Below are 22801 nucleotides of genomic sequence, written 5' to 3'. Positions count from 1 at the left end.
CTTCTAGGTGATGGGCTATGTTGAAACCATTGAATCTTCCATTCTGTGATTCTTTGCTTTTAAAATACCCATTCCTCACTTGGTTAGAAGCAGAGTTACACAAAATGTCAGGATGTTGATATAGGCATTCTCCTGTAAAACCATTTTATTTTGATGAGAAAAAAATGTATATTTCTCTTCCATTTTGGAAGATCAGTGGCTAGCTTGTTTCATCTGAGGAAAAGCAACATAATGGTCTCATCATTGGTCCATTCTGTAGATACTTGCTAGCTTTAGCCAAGTAAGATTTCTGTGGGGTCAGACTTGTGTGGTTGAGTCTATGCATTGTCACCATGGCAACTGAGTCTGTCAATCAAGCACTATAGTCTCTAGAGAAATAACATGACTTACAGCTATTATGTCATCATTGTCTTTCGGTGTTTCTGTGGGTGGGGCTGTAGCGATATAGTAGTTTCTCATTTTGGGGAATACCAGCATGTGATATAAACCCATTAATCAGTTGACCACGTGGAACTCTGAGGAGGCCACTAGCATGTGTTGAGGAGGAAGCAAAAAAAGACAGCAGTGAATGAGTTTGAATCCTCTGCTGTGTAACTTGGGTCTTTGGACCTGCTCGATTTTAATCTGTTTCTACTTTATAGTAGGTGGGTACTGCTTGTGCCTAGTTAGAAGGGTAGGTTGCATAACATGCAGGTTACATTGAGGGACTACAGGGTCATGTTATATTATGTCTCATGGTTAGGCATTTGGTCTCCACTAAGAAGCAATAGAAAGAAGATGGGCATAAGAATCTATGCCTGTAATCCTAGGACTTGGTAGGTGGAGGCAGGAAGATGACACTAAAGATCATCCTCAGGGCCTTTGAGGTGGCTTAGCAGGAAAAGACCTCACTGACATGCCTGATAACTTGAGTTCATTCTTTAAACTCCAGAAGGTGGAAGGAGAGACCTATTTGTGTACACACACACACATGGGGGGGGGTAGTTAGGGAGAGAAGGAAGGAGGGAGAAGAACAAAATTCATTTTTGTGTGCATGCATATTTGCTTTGTTATGTGTGTGTTGAAGTGTTTCAGGAGAACTCTTAAGTTTCAGACCAGCCTGGGCTGCATATTGAAAACTTTCCCCCAATTGTCTGTCTGCATATCTGTCTGTCTGCCTGCCTGTTTGTCTATCTTTGTTCTCATGTAGGTATATATGCAGGTGTATAGATCAGAGTACAGCCTTCAGAAATAGGTGTAGTGGTTATGGTTACAGCCAGTATGTATGAAAGACATACTACTTGAGAGAAGATAGGAAAGTTGAAGCCATTGAGAATGGGGTATGTGGCCAGGCCATGATGGCACACACCTTTAATCCCAGCACTCGGGGAGACAGAGGGAGGCGGGTCTCTATGAGTTCTAGGCCAGCCTGGTCTACAAGAGCTAGTTCTAGAACAGGTTCCAAAGCTACAGAGAAACTCTGTCTTGAAAACCTGAAAAAAAAAAGGGACATGTACAGAAATAAAGTTTAATAATCTCATGGTGTTACCACAGATGAATTTTTTTTTTTTTGATTTTTCGAGTGCTGGGATTAAAGGCGTGCGCCACCACCGCCCGGCACCACAGATGAATTTTGATTATGACTACGTATAAATAAAATTTCTGGCTTTATGCCAAATCCTGTTAATGTCTTCCCTAACTTCAGTACTTAATATATAACATATAACCTGTTTAGCAGAAAGTAAAATTAGAAATGGGCTTCATTATGAGTTATTGGCTCATTAGGGAAATATTTTAATCCCTGTTTTGTAGTAAATAAGAGCGGCGGGGCTGCGTCCCCGGCACCTGGCCGCCCCCACGGCTAGCTTTACCCAAAATAATTACACGGAAACTGTGTTCTTTTAAACACTGCTTGGCCCTTTAGCTCTAGCCCTTACTGGTTAATTCTGATATCCTGATCAACCCATCTCTAATAATCTGTGAGCACCGGTCTTACCGGGAAGATTCTAGCCCACGTCCATCCTGGGTCGGAGCTTCATTGCGTGTGTCTGCCCAGGAGCCGGGAGCATGGCGTCTCTCTCTCTGAGGCGTCTGCTCCCGAGAGGAGAGCTGTGGAGTCTGAGCTCACTTCCTCTTCCTCCCAGTGTTCTGCTCTGTTTACTCCTCCCACCTATCTTCTAACCAATAAAATGGGCCAAGGCAGTTCCTTTATTAGCCAATGACCTTCCTCCATCACTGTTTTGTCTGAAAAAAGAAAAGAGCCTTTTATCTATTGTTCTCTAATTAGGATATCTATATATCATGTCAGGGATGATGATTCTGGCTTATTATGCCTGTTTTTTTTTTTTTAACCTGATTCTAGTTATATCCTTTATGCTCTTGTGTCTTACACTGTATGACCTGGCAAATTCAATTTATTTAATGAATTAGCTTAGTTTAATGTAAATCACCTTGTATAATAGTATTATGTTTAGAAAAGCTAAATTATACACCAGCTGTAATAGTTTCATTTTCCAGCAGAAATGAAATTTAACAGGCAGAATTTTTTTTTTTTGCTTTTTTAAATTAAGAGAATTTTAATCGGTATACTGTATTTCTAAGAAAAACCTATAAGAAGGGCCAAGAAAGTAGCAGCAGAGTGCTGGCCTTGCATGCAAGTAGGCCTGTCTTTGATCCCTAGCATCATGTAAGCCTGGCATGGGGGATGTGTGTGTAATTCTGGCACGTAGAAATTAGAGTCAGGAATGTCAGAATTTCAAAGTCATTTGGTGGTACATGGTTGAAGTCAACGGGATACTTGAGACACTGCCCCCCCCCCAAAAAAAAGGTGAAAGACAATAAAATGCTCTAAGAGTGCTAGTCAATTAGCTGAAGAGATGGCTCAGTGGTTAGAGCACTGGTTGCTCTTCCAGAAAACCTGGGTTCAATTCCCAGCAGCACCCACATGGCAGCTCACAATTGTCTGTAACTCCGGTTCCAGGGGATCAGACGCCTTCACACCAACGCACGTAAAACTAATGCACATAAAATAAAGTTAAATAAATAATCTGTCAGCATTATCTCCAGGTTAAAAAAATCCCCTGGAAATTACAATTACTTGTAACTACTCATTTAACATCATTTTCTGGACACCAGTTAGGTATGTGATAGGTACTGCGTTCAGTTTGTCATCATGTGTCATTTGGGTTAAGTACGTGAAGGAAATCTGTTTCACACATATTAAATACATTGGAAATGGAGTATTGGACACCCCCCTCCAGATAACTAACTATATATTTGGTATGAGAGCTTGACAAGTAGTAATTTTTTAACGGTTATTAACAACGTGTATATGAAACATAGCAGTGAAGTTTTTGTGCTATTAAATGAAAACCTAGGGTCCAAACTAAAAGTGGTGATGCATACTTTTATTCCTAGCAGAGGTGATTAGAAGAGGTCTCCGATCCCTTGGAGCCGGAATTACAGACATCTGTCATGTGGGTGCTGGGAACTAAATCTGGTCCTTTGTAAGAGCAGTAACTGCTCTCAACCACCAACTCACCTCTTCAGCCCTTTTTAAAACAGTCTTAATATTACTATTGTCTGTGCATGGGGGTGGGGAGTGAGTGTCACACATGTGTGGAGGTCAGAGGACAGCTTTATGAAGTTAATTCTCTCCCTTTACTTGTCTTCTGGAACTCTACCCAGTCAGATCACCAGGGTTGCGCTCTAAGTGCCTTTACCTACTAAGCCATCTTACGGGCCCCAACCAGTTTAGTTTACTAGAAAACCAAGATTTCTTTGTTTTGTTTTCTTTTGAGACAGGGTTTCTCTGTGTAACCTTGACTATCCTGGAACTCGGTAGACCAGCCTGACCTTGAACTAGAGATCGCCTACCTTGCAACTGAGTGTTGGGATTAAAACTGTGCACCAGAACTGCACCTAAGGTGGGGGGTCGGGGGTGGGCAGAAACAAGGTTTCTACAGGTGATTAATGATGGGGATAATGTCATTTCCATTTCTTCATGTAAATTGAATTACATTTCATCCTTTTAATAAAATAGGCTCTGAGTAGATTACAATTCTGCTGATAAAAACAAAAGCCCAAAAGCTAGACATGAAAGCTCACATCTGTAATCCCAGCCATATTCAGTGGTCCTGAGGTAGGGGTTTGTAAGAGTTTGAGACCAATCTGACTGTAGAGTAAGATGCTGTCTTTAAAAAACAAAAATAAGGGGGCTGGAGAGATGGCTCAGTGGTTAAGAGCATTGCCTACTCTTCCAAAGGTCCTGAGTTCAATTCCCAGCAACCACATGGTGGCTCACAACCATCTGTAATGAGGTCTGGTGCCCTCTTCTGGCCTGCAGACATACACACAGACAGATAAATAAATAAATAAATAAATATTTAAAAAAAAAAAAAAAAAAAAACAAAAATAAGTTAGGACTGGAGACATGGCTCAGTGCTTAAGAGTGCTCTTCCAGAAATCCTGAGTTCAATTCTCAGCAACCTCATGGTCCCAGCACCTGTGATGGGACCTGATGCCCTCTTCTCTCTGCTGTACTCTTTTGGCACACTGGCACCACATGCAAGCAGAGCACTTACATAAATAAATCTTTAAAAAAAAACGGAAAGAAAAAAAGTTAAATTTAGTCCAAATGCCGTTGTTCCTGCAGGGGAATTTGCCTGCTTAGCTGAGGAGTTTTCAGAACAGAATCTAGGTCAGCAGTGTCTGCTAAAGATGTGGGAGTGAGTTTCTGCTAGAGCTGCTCATTAGTAACACCGGTAGCTGTAGGCTGCCTGTTCTGAATGAGGCTCCCGAGAGCTGCTTCAGGCTGTCTGCTGTTCGCTTCTGGAAAAAAGTAGCCTAGTAACCACACTTGAATGTGTCTTCTCCAGAAAGTGTGAGGAAAATGTACCTGCTTCTCCACTTTACAAGTCTTCAGCATACAGTAGAGACTCTTGGATACCTGTGTTTATGACGTTTCAATTCATAATAGCCAAGATATGGAATTATCCTAGGTGATCATTGACAAATGAATAAAGAAGGTTTAACACAGCATTATCCAGCCATAAAAAACAAATCATGTTTGCAGGAAATGGGTAGAACTGGAAATCATCATGTAAATAAAATAGGCTCCACAAATCATGGAAAGAAATGCTTTCTCTAGTATATTCGGACTCTAAGGAAGATACATAAACATTAAAGTAATACAAGAGATATTTGAGAAGAGATAGGTACAAGAGGTGACCAAAGTATGTTGTGAATGTACAAAATAATGTCACAATGAAACCCATTGTTTTGCACCAAAGATACACAACTTGGTTTGTTTACGGGAAGTTGCAGATCTAAAAAACAAAGAGGACAGAAAAAAAAAGAATATATTTTTAAGAGTGTGTGTGTGTGTGTGTGTGTGTGTGTGCGTGCGTACATGTGTTCAGGAGGCCAGAGGTTTTTGATTCCCCTTGAATCATAGGTACAGGTAGTTGCAGCCACCCCTTATGGGTGCTGGGAACTGATATCAGATCTGCTGTAAGAGCAATATGCACTCTTAACCACTGAGCCATCCTTTCCAGCTCCAGAAAAAAAAACATTGAGAGGAAAAATTTCAGCAGAAGAATATAATTTGTGCGGTTTAGAACTAAACTAAAATGGGCACTAATGAAGACAAGGAAAAAATAAGCCAATTATGTATTGTTTTTAGAATTGCGTAGTGTTTGGCCATTTTACAAAAGTATCACATCTCCCGAAAATGTTCCAGATGAAATGTTATGTGGCCTTGCAATTCTGCTTATAGGCATATATATAAGAATATAGATTTTTTTTTGTTTTTGTTTTGTTTTGTTTTGAAACAGGCTTTCTCTGTAGCTTTGGAGTTTCTATTCTGGAACTAGCTCTTTTAGACCAGGCTGGCCTTGAACTCACAGAGATCCACCTGCCTCTGCCTCCCAAAAGTATAGGTTTTTTAATGTGTTCATGGGTTACTACAGTAGTCAAAAAGTAGGACCAGGCCGGGCGGTGGTGGCGCACGCCTTTAATCCCAGCACTCGGGAGGCAGAGGCAGGCGGATCTCTGGGAGTTCGAGGCCAGCCTGGTCTACAAGAGCTAGTTCCAGGACAGGCACCAAAGCTACAGAGAAACCCTGTCTCGAAAAAAAAAAAAAAAGTAGGACCAAACCACGCTCAGCTAAGGAATGGATGAAAGTGTGAGGTAGTCTCACAATCTTGGGACTGTATTATTTGGAAAGGAAAGACATTCTAAGTTACAGTATAACTAGCATCACTTTGAAATCATAAATGAAAGAGGGCAGTCACTAAAGGCCGCTTGAGCCAGGTGGTGGTGGCGCACGCCTTTAATCCCAGCACTTGGGAGGCAGAGGCAGGGGGATCTCTGTGAGTTCGAGGTCAGCCTGGTCTACAAGAGCTCTTGTCCACACCGGGGGCTGGGTAGTGAAGATCGACTCTAGTCTGCCCTCGGGAGATAAGGTCCTGATGTTTCAGGCTGGTATTTGGTAGGGCTTTCGGGTTTTTGGTATTTGACTTGGCTTTCGGGTTACCGAGTCTCGGGAGACAAGGCTTTTAGTTCTCTACTCTCGAAGATGAGGCTTTGCTCTCGGGATGGCAAAGCGTTCTGTCTGCTCAGAAGACGAAGCTTTGCTTTCGGGATGGCAAAGCATTCTGAAAGACAGAGTATCTAGTCTGCTCTCGGGAGACAGACCTTCAATGTCCACTCTCATGGAATGAGGATTTGCATTCGAGATGCAAGGCGTTTATCTGTTTTCGGGAGACAAATCTCTGTGCTCGGGAGACAGAGCATTAAATGTTTAGGCAAGGCATTCAATATTGCTGCTTTTCGGGAGGCAGGCTAGGAGGATCTCTCTTTCCACAGAGGCCTGGTGCCATAGCCTTGTGAGAAGTGAGATAACCGTCCTGCTTCAGCCACCTCTTTTAAGTCAGTTCAAAATTGCTCCTCGTTTGGTCCTTCCGATAACCAGATGTCCTAGGTTATCAGTATTCACTGGCCACAGAAGGGTGGGGGTGTCCCTCTTGTGTGGCAAGATTATTTCGTTACCACAGTTGCTGGGTGCAGCCCCCACATCTGGCAGGGCCAGATGGGTGTGGTGGCCTTCAAGCGGGCAAATGTTCTCTTAATATTTCTCCGTAGTAATTTTCCATACCACACACAAGAAGAAATGCTTTTACATTACACCAAGTGACATTCATTCTTATTCTATAAATTTCCTGCTCTATCTACACTACAGATTCCCCTTTATTTATTTATTCAGAGGAATCTGCTTCCATGCTCATTACAGGAACAAAGAGTTGATGTCAGGGACTGAGGTAGACTTGGATAATAAAAGATTATAGAATTTCTCTTTGAGAATGAAGAAAATGTTCCAAAGTAAGATCTGACACATCTCTGTCAACATACCAATCCCCCTCAATCCTACATTTAAAAAGAATGAATTTCACTAATGTGAATTACACCTCAATAAAGATATTATTTAAACAATGATAAGAAGTTAGGCAAGATGGCCCAGCAGGTTTAAATGCTGCCAAACTTGAGTTCAATACCCAGGACCCATGTGGTACAAGGAGAGAACAGACTCTTAAATTGCCGTCCAACCTCCACACAAACTCACATTTTCTCACTCAGATGTGCACAAATAAATACTTAAATAAACAGAAGGAGCGAGCAAACATTCTGAATTTGCCTGTGCCATTTTACTTCCCTCCTCCCCACAGGGTTTCTTTGTGTAGCCTAGAACTCAGAGATCTGCCACCTCTGCCTCCCAAGTACTAGGATTAAAGGCGTGCCCCACCACCTGGGCCATTTTATATTCTTAACAGAAAGTTTCCAGATTTCTGAAACATTAAAATCTTCCTGTATTGTCAGTCTTAGTGATCATAACTTTTAATTCTTAGATATTTATTTCTTGAGACAAAGTCTTACTTTGTAATCCTGGCTGACCTGGAATTTGATGTTTGGATCAGGCTGTCCTTGAACTCATGTGAGCTCTACCTGCCTTTGCCTTCTGAATGCTAGGATTAAGTGTGAGTGTTTACATGTGCGTATAGATGCCCACAGAGACCCAAGGTGTCAGATGCCTCAGAGTTGGAATTATAGGTGGTTGTGAATCACCCAGCATGAGTGCTGAGAACCAAATTTGTATCCTCTGCAAGAACAGCAAGTATTCTTAACCACTGAGTCATCTCTTCAGCCATCACTCTTCCTCTTCCTCTCAGTGCTTGGGATTAAACTCGGGGCTTGATAAGCACTTTACCGTTCAGTTATGCCCCAGCTGATTATAGACTTTTTAAATATTTAATACTTTGTCTCATTAATATTTTAATTTGTGTTTTCCTAAAGGCAAATAATAATGAGCTGTTTTCTTAAGTGCAATATCCATTGTATATATTTTATTGAAATGTCCATTATTAATTTGACTTATAATTCAGTTATAATTGATTTTACCCTTTTATGCATGTAAGTTCTTTAATAAAGGTTTATGATCATGTGCGTGTGTGTTGTGGCAGTCTCAACACAATCTGGCCTTCTCGATCCTTCTGCCTGTACCTCTTACGTGCTGGAACTAGAGTTGTGTTCTTATCTGCCTTGTTCATCAGTTTAAAGTTTTGATGTCTAATTTACATGGTCTTTTTTCTGTGGAAAGTGATTTTTTGTTGATGCATCAACATATCTTTACATAACCTGAAGACCACAGAAATTTCCTCTGTATCATTTTGCAAGCTTTTAAGATTATAATTCTTGTTTAGGTCTTTGATGTATCTGGAGTTAATTTTATAAATGGTATAAATTAAGTATCCAGTTACTCCTGTGTTGCTTGCTGAAAAACTGTCAGTGACACAGAGATGAATGGCTCAGTAGTTAAGAGTAAAGGTTGTTCTTTCAGAGGTCCTGGGTTTGGTTCCCAGAATTCATGTGTTGTCTTACAACTGAAGTTCCAGAGAGCTCATGCTCTCTTCTGACCAGACATATGCAAAGTTACAGGCAAAACACTCATACACATTAAGAAAATTTAACAAAACAAGAAATGGCCATTCGGTGGGCCACACTTGTGCTTACAGCCACTTGGGAATGATGGGTTATACTTGGGACTACAGTGTTCAGAAAGCAAGTCCATGGTCAAGGTGGTTGACATCTAGGACCTGCAATCCACCCAGCCAAGGCCACATAGGGAGAAACTCTGTCTCTCAGTCCCCTCCTTATACTGTTTACTTATGTTGGTATCTTTGATGAAACCCATTGGATCCCCCTCTATCCTCTTTTTCCTCCTGGAGATGAGGACTCATTATGTAGCCCTGGCTCTACTGGAACTTGCTATATAGATCAGTCCATTCTCAAACTCACCAAGATCAAGCTGCCTTGGTGTCTGGCAAGTGCTAGGATAATCCAGTTGACACTTTTCTCGCATGTTTCTGTGTGTAACAGCCCTGACTGTTTTGGAACTCACCTTGTAGACCAGGTTGGCCTTGAACTCACTGCCTCCCAGAATGCTGGGATTAAAGGCAGGTGCCCTTACTGCCAGGCGCCAATTGACTCTTTTTTTAAAAAATATTTATTTATTTATTATTATGTATACAATATTCTTTTTTTGTTTGTTTGTTTGTTTATCGAGACAGGGTTTCTCTGAGGTTTTGGAGCCTGTCCTGGAACTAGCTCTTGTAGACCAGGCTGGTCTCGAACTCACAAAGATCTGCCTGCCTCTGCCTCCCGAGTGCTGGGATTAAAGGCGTGCGCCACCACCGCCCGGCTTATATACAATATTCTGTGTGTATGCCTGTAGGCCAGAAGAGGGCACCAGACCCCATTACAGATGGTTGTGAGCTGAGCCACCATGTGGTTGCTGGGAATTGAACTCAGGACCTTTGGAAGAGCAGGCAATGCTCTTAACCTCTGAGCCATCTCTCCAGCCCCCGCCAATTGACTCTTAGTAGAAGTTTTTGTTTTGTTTTTTCTTCTGAACTCTTTTCTGTGTAACAGCATTTGAGTGCTTGCTTTATGTCAGGCACAGGGTTGGAGCCCTTAAGTGTGTGATCAGTCCCAAAGAGAGTCGATGAGCTTACACTGACTTTGGAAATCAGGTAGTATAAGCCCTTGCACTTATTTTTTCTTCAAAATCGTGTTGGTTATATTTTTTTATTTCAACTTCTGTATAGATTTTGGAATAGACAGCTTTTCAAAACTTACATGATTTTTTTTTAAAATGTTTTCTGACTTTTCTTTATTTTTTAAACTGTTGTTTTCTAAGACTCTTTTTTTTTTAAAAAATTATTTATTGGGGGCTGGAGAGATGGCTCAGAGGTTAAGAGCATTGCCTGCTCTTCCAAAGGTCCTGAGTTCAATTCCCAGCAACCACATGGTGGCTCACAACCATCTGTAATGAGGTCTGGTGCCCTCCTCTGGCCTGCACCACAGATAGAATATTGTATACATAATAAATAAATAAATATTTTAAAAAATTTATTTATTATGTATATAGTGTTCTGGGCACCAGAGCTCATAGATGGGAGTGAGCCATCATGTGGTTGCTGGGAATTGAACTCAGGACCTCTGAAACAGCGGTCAGTTCTATTAATCTCTGAGCCATCTCTCCAGCCCTCAAAACTTACATGATTTTAAATTTTGTTTTGAATCTAAACTTAATTTTAGCCAGAAGGCCAAAATTTTAAAAACTGCCTTGAATTTATTACTTAGCTTGATAATTGCCTTTATTTATTTGTTTGTTTAAATTTCTTGTGTGTGTATGTGTGTTTGGGAGCAAGTACATGGTGCTCTTGTAGAAGTCAGTCAGTCAACAACCTGAAGAAGTTGGTTTTTCCTCCTACTATGTGGGTCCTGGGAATTGAACTTAGGTCATGAGGCTTGCTAGCAGGTATCTTTGCTACTCAGCTATCTTGCTTGCCCAAGAATTACCTTCTTAATATTGAATTTTTTAGTTTTGACCTTTCCATTTCCTTCTAGTTTTAAAACACTTTTTTTTCTCCTTTCTGGGCTTGGTAGCCCACACCCCTAATCTTAGTACTCCAGGAAACAGACATAGGGAGTTAAGTTTGAGGCCAACCAGGGCTAAATAATGAAAAACCTGTCTCAGAAACACAGCAAACAACTCCCCGCTTCAAAGTTGTTTATTAGGTTTATTAGATACGCCTGTGTTATATTGTTCTATCTGTAACTTGTAAATGCTTACAGATTAGAAACAGTGATGTCTTGTAATTTATTTTTGTTTGTATCTTAAGGGTCTCCTACTGACTTCCTTGAAGAGAAAATGGCCTACCAGCAATATCAGAACAGCCAGAACTGGCCACAAGATGCAAGCTTTTGTTCCCAGCCTCAGCAAGTGTTAGGTACTAAGCAGGCTGGTAAGTGCAGGCTGTTTTTGACTGCTAAATGTGAGCTGTGAGGTAGGGGACAAGACTGTAGCATTTTAGCTTCAAAATAGTTCAGTAAGTCATGATCAAAGTATTATTTTCCATAAACATTTGCTTGGACCTTTATCTTTATTTATCCTTTATTTTTTCTTTCTGTGTGAAATAGGGTCTCTCACTATATGTAGTTTCACAGTAGCAATTCTCCTACCTCAGCCCTTCAGTCTCTCAGAAGTGGGTCGGCCACACCCAGCTTTATTTATCCTTTCTTCAAAAGCACTTAGGTCCCGGTAGTTTTTTTTTTAATCTTTTCAAAATCGATTACTAATAAACTGTCTCACATTCATGTACATTAAAAGCTAAAGCTTCAGGAATCCCTTAGCACCCTAATTTTTCCCAAAGAAATTGCTGCATTAAGAGCAGTGCTTCTTATATGCCAGAGAAGTGGCTCTCAAAAGTTGTCTTCTAGTTCCAAGACGTTATTCTTAAAGATAGATAGCTCACTATGTTTACCTACTGGCCTTCCCTGGAACTCTGGGATTAAAGCATTCACTACTGATGTCAGCAAGCATTTGAGATGCAGTATTCTTTACAGTGCCCACAAGAGAAATGTTCTGTTTGCTCTTGTTCTACAGACAATGTTATAGCTGAGTTTGTTTGTTTGGTTTGCTTTTTTTGAGACAGGATCTCATTGTGTAGCTCATGTTGGCCTTGAAGTTGAGTGTTGGGATTATAGACAGTATCTTCATTGCCCAGCATACAGTTTATTGTTTGGTTTTTGATATTTTTTTTTGTTTTTTGTTTTTCGAGACAGGGTTTCTCTGTGGCTTTGGAGCCTGTCCTGGAACTAGCTCTGTAGAACAGGCTGGGCTCGAACTCACAGAGATCCGCCTGCCTCTGCCTCCCGAGTGCTGGGATTAAAGGCGTGCGCCACCATCGCCTGGCTTTGATATTTTTTTTAAAGAACTAGAAATTTGCATTACATTCTTTTTTTTAAAATAATTTAGTTAACTTTATTTTATGTGGATTGGTATGAAGGTGTCAGATCCCCAGAAACTGGAGTTACAGGCAGTTGTTAGCTGTCATGTGGGTGCTGGGAATTGAACCCCAGGTCCTCTGGAAGAACAGCCAGTGCTCTTAACCACGGAGCCATCTCTCCCTCCCTGGTTTTTAGTTTTTGTGTGTTTATGTATGTATGTATGTGTATTTGTGTCTCCAGCACTAAAATTATAAGCATGTACCATCATACCAGGCTTTATTTTTGTGGGGGCTGAGGATAACTCAGGTATTGATGCTTTTATGGCCAACAGTTTATTTACAAAGCTATTTCCTTAGTTCCTATTTTCTTTTTGTTTTGTTTTTTTAAAAAATACTTTAAAAATGTCTGTTAGCATATTGAAATTTTAGTTTCCTCTGTACACCTTAGAATTCTAAAGTGGAGTATTCGTGTTCTTTCATGAGGTTTTATGTTTGCTGGTTCTCCTAGATAATCACATTTTAAGAGAATAATGGATTATATTTTGTTATAACAAATTAGTGAATACTTATGTCATTGTCAGATAGTCATATTATTTTATTTAATTTACTATTGGCAATACAAATATAACAAATCGGCATTCATAGGAAATAAAAGGTAATCTTTCTAATTGCATTTACTCTGTATGTCTCTTTGATTGTGTTTTCATTTTAGATCCCTTTAAGGTGCACCATGATGGTGATTTGGCAGATCTGCTCTTTGTCTCCAGTGGGCCCACAAATGCTTCAGCATTTATAGGGCAAAATGATCCTCTGGAAGACAGTTATGGTATGTTTGCAACTAGATTCATTATGTCAGGTCTATCATTTATTCATTGTACAGAGATCCATACAATAAATGGCAAATGATTAAGAGAAAAAAAATAAAAATTTTGATGTAAGTTCTACATAAGAAATGAGCTTAGGCTGGCTTTAGCTATGTAACCAAGGACAGCCTAGAAATCCTGATTCTGTCCTCTCCACCTCCCAGTTTCTTGGGGCTGTCACACCTGGACTAATGTGAAATTATGAAAAATGAAATTTTTGTTTGTATGTGTATAATGGCACCAGTAAACACACATACAGTATTCATGGAGCTAAGAGATAACTTTCAAATACCATATTACATAATGGACTGAAAAACAGAAAGGGAGCCAGGCGGTGGTGGCACATGCCATTAATCCCAGCACTTGGGAGGCAGAGGCAGGTGAATCTGTTGAGTAATAGGCCTTCATGATCTACAGAGTAAGTTTCAGGACAGCCAAGGTTTTCAGAAGAAATCCTGTCTCGAAAAACAAAACAAAAAGCAAAATCAAAAACCCAAAATAAGAAAAGTAGAAAGAGTAAGGATTTTGATTTTTCAAATCATTTCCCCATGGATTATATAGTCCTGTTGGTACGGTATAATATGCCAGGCCTGTTTGAATAAGATTGATAGCATAGTTCAGCAGGTTCTTGTCTTGTTGGTGTCTTTATGCTTTCCGTGCTAATGAAGCTCTTGGTTTTTTGAGACATGGTTTCTCTGTGTTGCACTGGCTGTCATAGAACTCACTTTGTAGACCAGGCTGCCCTCAAACCCAGAGATTAACCTATCTCTGCTCCCTGAGTCCTGGGGTTAAAGGTGTACACCACTACTGCCCAGCTGCTAAGAGGTCTCTTAATCCTTAATCTGCTCCTGCTTCTCTGAAACCTTTTGTGATAATCTAATTCTCAAAAGTTCTTGTTGCATTCCTATAGCAATTAGTCCATACCATAACGTTTATTATTTGATGTGCAGTCTTTGTGGATGTGGTGGTTTATGCCTGTAGCACCAGCTATTGAGCAGGCTTTACAGGAGGATCACCTGAGTTTAGGAGATTAAGGATAACCTATAAAACAGTGAGATTTTGTTTCCAAAAAAAGAAAGAAAAAAAAGAGAGAGAGAAATTTAATGATTGGTAATAGCTGGAACCATCTGATATTAAATCTCATGTCTGACATAGAAGAGCATAATCCTTGTATTTATCAACTTGCTAATAATTTATTAAGCATTTTTATAAAGTCAGATTCCAATCCTGTTATATATGTGAATAAAGGCTCACAGTAATTTGCTATCCACTATATTCCATTGAAGTTGGTGTTTTGTAGTGCTCAGTCTTCAGTACTCTAAATCTTAATGACATCTAGTAGAAAGTAACCAATAAATATGTGTCCCTGGTGCTACTAGGCTATAGTAAAGAGTGCTTGCAAAGGACCAGAGTGTGATGTAGCACCCTCTTGGGGAGGCTTATAACTACAACACCAAATTAAGTCTTTAAAAATCAACAATTAACCCAGAACTAAAGAGTGCCAGCAGACCTTCCTATATAAACCTCTGCTTTTATTGGTCGTTGAGTTTGTGTCTTCTTGACAACACATTACTGATTTAAGCTGGCAACTGACTTTCCCCCTTCATTGGTGACCGCATTTAAAAACTGTGTTTCAAAACTAGGTATGCTTCCCGGTGACTCATTTGCTCCCACGGCTGTTGTATCTCAGGAGTGGTCTGTGGAAGCCTCAGATTCTCCACACTCAGAGTCCTTCGTTTCTCCAGAAGTTATAGAAAGCCTTCAGCCCGCAGCAGGTAAATTAATAAGAGCTACTTTGTCAGTTACCGGTTATGGCACCAGTAATCACAAAGCATTCACTTTCTCAGCAGCTTACAGCAGATACAGGTAAACAAACTTTTCCCCCTTCTTTCTGTCTGAGGTAGGGTCTCACTATAGAATCCTTCCTGAGTTGGAAGTCACTATGTAGATCAGGCTGGCCTCAAACTTTATGACTGGTTTATTGATTATATAACTGTCCTTTTATTTACACATGTATTTTCTCTCTTGGCTGTTTCTACTCTACATTTTATATTCTTCGTACACTTGATCATAGCCAAAAGGCCAAGGAATGACTTGTCTTCAGCATCGTTTTATCTTTTAAATGTTGAGTTGTCAAAGATAGATAGCATACATTAACTCTGATGCTTCTTAATTAGTATAAATTTGATATTCATAAAAAACCAAGTATTTCTTGGTTCCTAAGTACTTTTCATTTAATTTTTTTCATAACTTAAAAAAGTTTTTCTTTTTTTTCCCTGGGTGTGGTTGTTTTGTCTCTTTATATGAAAGTGTACCATATGTGTTCCTGGTGCCCACAGAGGCCATGAAAAAGCACCAAATCCCTTGGAACTGGAGATGCAGATGCTTTTGAGCCACCATGTGGGTGCTGGAAATAGAGCCAGTGTCTTCAGGAAGAGCAGTCATTGCTCTTAACTGCTGAGACATCTCTTCAGTAGATATCCACTAGAAAGTAGCCAATAAATATATGTTCCTGGTGCCACTAGACTATAGTGTTAACTCTTTTTTGCCTGGTAACAATTTATTTTAACCTTTTCAGTGAGGTGGCTCATGTATTAAGAACACTTGGTATTTTTGCAAAGGATCAGCATTTGATGTAACACATACATGGGGAGGCTTGTAACTACAGCACCAAATTAAATAAGTGTTCAAAAATCAACAATTAACCCAAAGCTGAAGAATGTCAGCAGCAAATTTTTTGGATTATTTAGAGACAAGGTCTCTTTGTGTAGCCAGAAAGTAATATTTAAATTCAGGGCTGTGAGTAGTTAATGCTAGATTGTATTTTTTTTTTTAAAAAGATTTTTTTTTCTTTTTGAATTTGCTTTTATTTTATGTGTTTTGATAGTTTGCCTGCATGTATATCTGGTGTAGACAGTTATGGACTGCCATATGGGTGCTGGGAATTAAAACCAGGTCCTCTAAAAGATCCAGTCAGTGCTCTTAACCTCTCACCCATCTCTCTAGCCCTGCTGGGTTCTAAATTTTTTAAAATTAATTTTCTTAGAGCTATCCAAGGAAATAGAAGTGGAATCAGTAAAAGAGCAGCTGCCAACTGAAGCACTGGAAATGATGGCAAAAGAGAAGATCACTGATGTGGTGCCATCTCGAGAAGCAGAGGTATCTCCTTCCACAGACATGACACCAGGCACAGAAACAGAAGTGACATTTTCTAAAGACCCAGAGGAGACCACCAAACCAGATGTGATTCTGTCAGATGTTACACAGCCATCCATTGAATCAGATATGTTCCTGGCTGAGGACATGGAACTGCATGTAGAAACAGAGGTGGCCCCAGTTAAGGGACCGACAGAAGCAGATGTATCTTTGGTGGCACCTCCTACAGAAATTGAAATGGTCCCAGGCAAGGATGTGACACTGCCCAAAGAAACAGAGATGGCACTTCCAATGAAAATGGACTTGGTACCATCTGAGGATGTGGTTCTTCCCAAAGAAACAGAGCTAGCACCAGTCAAGGCCATGGTTCCACCCTCAGAAATAGAGGTGGCACTGGCAAAGGATGCTGTGTCCTCTATGGAAACGCCTTCGGCTGAGGAGATGGACCTGGCTTCAGAAGCAGAGGTGGGCCTTGCAAAGGACTTGGCACTGCCCTCAGACACCCTGATGATCTTGACAAAGGATGTAACTTTGCCCTTAGAAACGGAGGGATCTCTGGTTAAAGGCATGACTCCATCTCTGGAAACTGAAATAACCATGAATAAGGATATAGCTCCACCCCCTGAAACAAAATTGGACATGGTCAGAGATATGGCTCCATTCCCAGAATCAGAAGTGTCTCTGGGCAAGGAAGTGGTTATACTTCCAGAAACAAAGGTGACTGAGTTTAACAATATGACCCCACTTTCAGAAAAAGAGGTGGCCTTAGTCAAGGACATGTCTCTACCTCCAGAAACAGAGGCTCCCCGGGTTGAGGATGCCATTTGGCCTTCGGGAACCCAGATGACCCTGGACAACAGTGTGACTCCAGCCAAGGATGTTACACTACCCTTGGAAACAGAAGTAGCAACAGTTCAAATTAAAGACAAGGAAAATGCACAGACCCAAGAAGAACCAAATGAAGACTCCCAGTTAGAATCTGTCCAGCACAAGGGACAGTCAGTAGCACCTTCTTGTATGATTCTACCAGGTATGGGCTCCTACTTTCTTTCAGCATTCTCTCCACTAATGTATAGACTAGGGAACAAGTGCCGAATTCGGTAGAAATAGACCCTTGGTGCTTTACAGGTCCACTCCCGTTTCTCCAGTCCGTGACCTTGCCCTCCCCTTCCTCTGGCTAGTCACATTCTGTGTTCATCCTTGCTTTTTCTTTCTTTCTTTTTTTTTTTTGTTCATTTGTTTTGTTTTGTTTTTGTTTTTTTGTTTTTTGAGACAGCCTTTCTCTGTAGTTTTTGGAGCCTGTCCTGGAACTAGCTCTTGTAGACCAGGCTGGCCTTGAACTCACAGAGATCCGCCTGCCTCTGCTGGGATTGAAGGCGTGCGCTACCACTGCCGGTTTCATCCTTGCTTTTCTTCCTGACAAATAAGGCAATAAGATCCACAAAGCACCATCGTGGCTTGTATGTGTGTGTACTACCTCTGCCATTCTCTTGTTTTTATGGGTAAACTCTTCTCAAGGAAAGCCACCCTCTCCTCACTGGACAAGTCTCATCCCCTTAAGTATGCCGTTTTCTAGCCATCACTCTCTTTTCAGTTCCTCTTAATTAAATGTCCTTTCCATTGGATTATACCTTCCGTCTTTCAAAAACATTTTGGTGGTTTTGTTTGTTTGTCTGTCTTCTTTTATTTGTTTGTTTGGGGGTTTTTTTTGTTTTGTTTTTGGGGTTTTTTTTGGGGGGGGGCTGGAGGCTGTTTTGAGACAGGGTTTTTCTCAGTAGCTATGGAGCCAGTCCTGGAACTAACTCAGTCTGTAAACCAGGCTGGCCTTGAATTCACAGAGTTCTGCCTGCCTTTTCCTCCCAAGTGCTGGGATTAAAGGCATGTGCCACCACTGCCCAGCTCTTTTGTTTTTAGTTTTTGCTTTATTTTATCTACAAAGACAGACATTTCATTATGTAAAGGCACCAGCCGTGAAATATGGTGACCTAAGTTAAGTTACTGGGACCTATATGGTGAATGGAGAGAACCAATTGAGAGCTGCTGTTCTCAGACCTCCAGATACATGCTGTGACATGCATGCGCCTCCACATTTAATTTTAAAAAAGGAAAGCAAGGAAACCCTCTTGACTCTGCCTTCCAACTGCTCCTCTCGTTTTCTGTTCTTTAGTGTAGGAGAATTCTCTAAATCACATTCTCATCTCCAATTTATGGCAGATGAAAAAAAAAACAGTTGAAATCCTGTTTCTCTGAAACTTAACATGAATTTTACTATTACGTTTAGAACCAGTCAAAGCTGCAGACCAAAAATCAAACTTACCAATAGATGAAGGTTCTGTGTTAGAGGATTTAGAGCAAAAGGAAACATCTGGCAGTCAGTCTTGTGAACTTTCTTCAGGTAAGGTGGGGATAATCTGAACTTTCTTCAGATACCACAGTTACACATGGTGGGATGGTGATGGTGCATTATTTGGTTTGTGTGGTGGTAGTTATTAGCTGTACAGTTTATAAAATCAATTTTCTTCAATACTTTCCATTTCTTTTTTTTTTAATATTTATTTTATTTATTTATTATGTATATAATATTCTGTCTGTGTGTATGCCTGCAGGCTGGAAGAGGGCACCAGACCTCTTTACAGATGGTTGTGAGCCACCATGTGGTTGCCGGGAATTGAACTCAGGACCTTTGGAAGAGCAGGCAATGCTCATATTTGCTGTTCTGTCAGTTGAGGACACTAAGTTTTGATCCAGTTGAACTGTTCACTATTCTGTCGGTCTTTAGCTTATTATTTAAATTTTCTCAGTTTATTTAACTACTTCAATAAGGTAAAGATTTTAAATGTCTTAATGTTATATAAATATATCTGAAAAAAATTCTTGATCTAAGGTAATGATCTTTGATTGCTCCAAATAAGGATGAAAATGATTTAGATAAAAGATTTATGAATGAATGCCGTGAACATAGACTACTTAAATGAATCACTAAAAAAAATTTCGGTTTAGAAATGATGACAAGAAATTTGTTGTTTTGAATTTTAGCCAAATTCGTGTATTACAGGTACCTCTCCTTCACAAGGTAAACACGTTTACAGACCCGGTGACCACAGGCCAACCCGGGCCAGGCCTGCCAGGGTCCCTCCTGAGCTGCTGGAAGGTTCTCTTTCATGGAAGACTCTTGATCCTAGGCTGGGCCCCTACCCTTTGCCTGAGTTGGGTTTGGTCTCTGGTTCATCTTCTTGTGGTGAGCATGGGAACCAAAGGGAAAGTATTTATGCTGAATCCCTAGTGTCCCAGAGAGACCATGGCAGGGAGGCCAGGGATATAGAAAACATGCCTATGTTAATGAGGAAAAAGAAAAAGAAATCAAAGCAAAAGAGATATCCTCAGTCACGAGCTGGGGGACCTTGGGATGACAATGCAGACAAGCCCAAAGATCATCCTGTTCTTGGGCCCTTGAAGTCAGATGTTGATCCTGGCCAACCAACTACTGTGGGCACAGAATATGGCCTTGTATCCAGAGAAGTTTTGAAATTTGACTGTACAGAAAGTCACAACATTACTTCATGTCCAGAAAAACCTACAGAGACTGTTGTAAATGCTCAGCTCAAGCTGAGAGTAGAAGAAGACCACAGAGGGAACAGCTCAGTGCCAGAGAATCAAGATGCGAGCAGGGCAGAGGGCCTGTCCAGTTTGGAAGGGTCTCCAATAGGCAGTGCTGCACACAAAGGAACAACTCGGCTAGGAAGTGGTTCGCCCATAGTGGGTCAAGAGATTATGGATAGAGTTTCAGAACCTACAACAGAAAAGGTACTATCAAATTTGACCCTCACTTCAGCAGAGCACAGTCCGTCAAAAGACCATCTAAAAGAAGGGAGTGGGGAAAGTCAAATGAGTGAAGTACAGGGGTTTGCTGCTGGAGCTGACGATGTTAGAGAACTAAAACCAGAGACGTCCCCCCAGCAGAAAGAAGCAACCAGCCTGTCTGCTTCTAAGGAGCTGAAAGACCAGGAGTTAATTCAGGCTCCTGTGCTAGAGATTGAGCCATTTAAGAGAAAGATAGGTGACAGCAAAAACAGAAAGGGAAGGGGTCCTGGGAAAGTCAAAGTAGGCTCTGGGAAGTTAGGAAACAAATCTGAGGTGTCATTCCTTCCGAACAGTGTGAAGGAGCAGAGAGTTGTTACTATGCCACATGAGCCAGTCCCTGAACCTAAAATAGTGAGTATTGAGGCTCCGAGAAGAGGGCTAGGCTTGGATTCCTCAGAGCAACCAGAGGCTATTTCTGATCTCACCGAGTCAGTGGTGAGGGTGTCTGAAGACATGGCTGATGCTGGTGTGGGAAGCACCGTACAGCCATTGATTTCTATGGAAACTGGGTCAAGCTTGACTCATACTTCGGAGGCTAGTTCAGAAAGAAGAGCTGAGGTTAAAAACCAGAGCAAGGAAGGGAAGTGTCCTGGGATGGATCATGAGTCAATTCCCTGGATTTCTGCAAAGACCAAAAAGAGAGACAATGAAGGCAGAAACAAAAAGTTTAAAAATAATTACCCTGTACAACTTCGCAAAATGGAGGACAAGGAGGAAGTCATCTGCTTGCCTTGTCTAAAGGAGAGTGATGATGGTGATATAGCCCATAACCACAGGGAGTTAGGCCAGACTTTCCCTAAAATACACGATTCTTTGTTCTCACACACATCACACACACCCACAGTGGAAGTTGCCGACAAAAAGAGTAAGAATGTTGAGTCTAATTCTGTTGAACTTGGGGCTCTTGTGGGAAATAAGACAAACTCAGTCCAAGGTTCTACTGTTACTATTGAACCAGCTACCAAGGTGACAGATGGGAGCCCCCAAGACTCAATCTGTGGGGCAGGATTTGTTCCCTCAAAAGAACCTAAGGAAAACAAGACACGTGTAGCCAAGGGACACACTGCAGTGGCTGACAAACCTAATAAAAGGAGCAATGATGGGAAGTGTAAAAAAATTAAAAATAGTTTTCCCGAGAAGCACATTTTGGAGATTAAGACAGATACAACAAAAATACACATTCCCATGGAAACCACAGCAGACTGTAGAACTGAAGGAATGGGGTATATGGATGAAAATAGAAATATTACCTTTACTTCTGGGATAGCACCAACAGGGCTGATGAGTAAGTCAGCTCCTCCAGAGGTGATGGAATCAGCAGGCTGTGAAACACTGCCCTGTCCTACTCCTCAAGTAGTAAAGGAAGATGATTCTTTCCCTGACACCTCCAGAAAAAGTGGGCAGGAGAGATTCCTAGCCCAGAACTCCAGCTTATTAGTACAGGATACTTACAGCAAAGATGGAGTCCCAGGTCAAGAAAGATTCAAAGCTCCCTCTGCTGCTGTGCCCTCTACTAGTACTGAAGGAGTTCCTGGGACTTCTACAGGAGCCCAAGGAAAGTTTAACAGTCATGGAGATCATTCTCTTAAGAATAATGGTGAGCTTTCAGATTGCAGGAAGAATGAAATAGGGATAATCCCTGAAAGGCATGAGATAGGAGAATCAGAGCCAAAGCAGCACGGGTCCTCTAAACATTCAGCAGGGCCTGCCACAGAGCCAGCTGAAGGGCATGTCCTACCTAGTGTGCCCACAGAAAGCCAGAACCTGCCACAAGAGCTGAGAGTCCTAGAAGCACATGCAGGTAGTGCTGGTTTGCCAGCATCTCTAGTGAAGGAAGAGAAGAGAACTGAGAAACACCCTGCCCCAGTTCAAAACCCCGACCCTCTGAGAAGTAAAACACCGAAATTTAATTTGTCTGAGGACCAAAATGAGAGAGATTCCAAGGGCTCAGATAGTTTAGGTAAAAAGGTAGATACCATTCTTTTGCCTCCAGAAAATGAAAAGGATAAATTAAAAGAAACTAGTTTGTCTTGTGAAGTCAGGCAATTGGGGTGTGTTGCTGTGCCAACAACAGAACAGTCTGACTTCTCATGTGGCAGTGTGGAGGGTGAAGATAAATTAGTAGTGACTGCTTACAAGGATCCCCAAGTTCCACAGTTCAAAGGTAATGAGATTGAAGCTCCTCAGAAGATGATGGGCATATCTGAACTGAAGCTGTTGAGTGAAAGGAAGAAGGAAGATAAAAGCAAGATGACAGAGCCAGTGAAAGGCTACATGAGACCCACGAAGTCTCGAGGACTTACCCCACTTTTGCCAAAGTCTGCAAGCCAGGAAAGAGATAAATCGAAGCTGCTCAAGTCCAGTGGTATGACCTTGCCGTGGGAAAACGGATGTGCTTTGGTTTTTGAGTCAGCCTCACCATAGCAATCAGCCTGTGCCTTGGTTCCATTTAGACTCTAATCATCCTTGTTGAGCATTGCTTTGCTGGCATGAAACCCCCCAGCTAAGGCATGCCTGTTTCAGCTAGAGGAGACTGGAGACTTGGTTGCATGCCTTTTTGATGCAGCATTGAATCTTGAGTTTTATGGAATGTTG

At 41.2% G+C, this 22801-nt stretch overlaps 1 protein-coding gene across 16 annotated transcripts in view; it reads left to right on the top strand.

Annotated features, from left to right (window-relative positions):
• Map4 (microtubule associated protein 4) overlaps nucleotides 1–22801 on the top strand; it is a 135440-nt gene that overhangs the window by 68259 nt on the left and 44380 nt on the right. For 8 of the 16 annotated variants that reach the window (XM_041676797.1, XM_041676796.1, XM_041676804.1 and 5 more), the window contains 6 exons: nucleotides 11220–11342; nucleotides 13039–13152; nucleotides 14833–14964; nucleotides 16236–17375; nucleotides 18627–18740; nucleotides 19401–22571. In XM_041676797.1, the coding sequence (XP_041532731.1) occupies nucleotides 11220–11342; nucleotides 13039–13152; nucleotides 14833–14964; nucleotides 16236–17375; nucleotides 18627–18740; nucleotides 19401–22571 (4794 nt within the window). The remainder of the gene's footprint in view (nucleotides 1–11219; nucleotides 11343–13038; nucleotides 13153–14832; nucleotides 14965–16235; nucleotides 17376–18626; nucleotides 18741–19400; nucleotides 22572–22801) is intronic. The other 8 variants (XM_041676809.1, XM_041676808.1, XM_041676806.1 and 5 more) reach the window with 3 other exon arrangements.

The sequence above is a fragment of the Microtus oregoni genome, unplaced genomic scaffold (assembly GCF_018167655.1).
Source record: "Microtus oregoni isolate MIOR12 unplaced genomic scaffold, Mior012 000028F_ref0000031, whole genome shotgun sequence".
Classification (NCBI taxonomy): Eukaryota; Metazoa; Chordata; class Mammalia; order Rodentia; family Cricetidae; genus Microtus; species Microtus oregoni.
The sequence above is the reverse complement of the archived record's forward strand: the minus strand, read 5'-3'. Positions and strand labels throughout refer to the sequence as shown.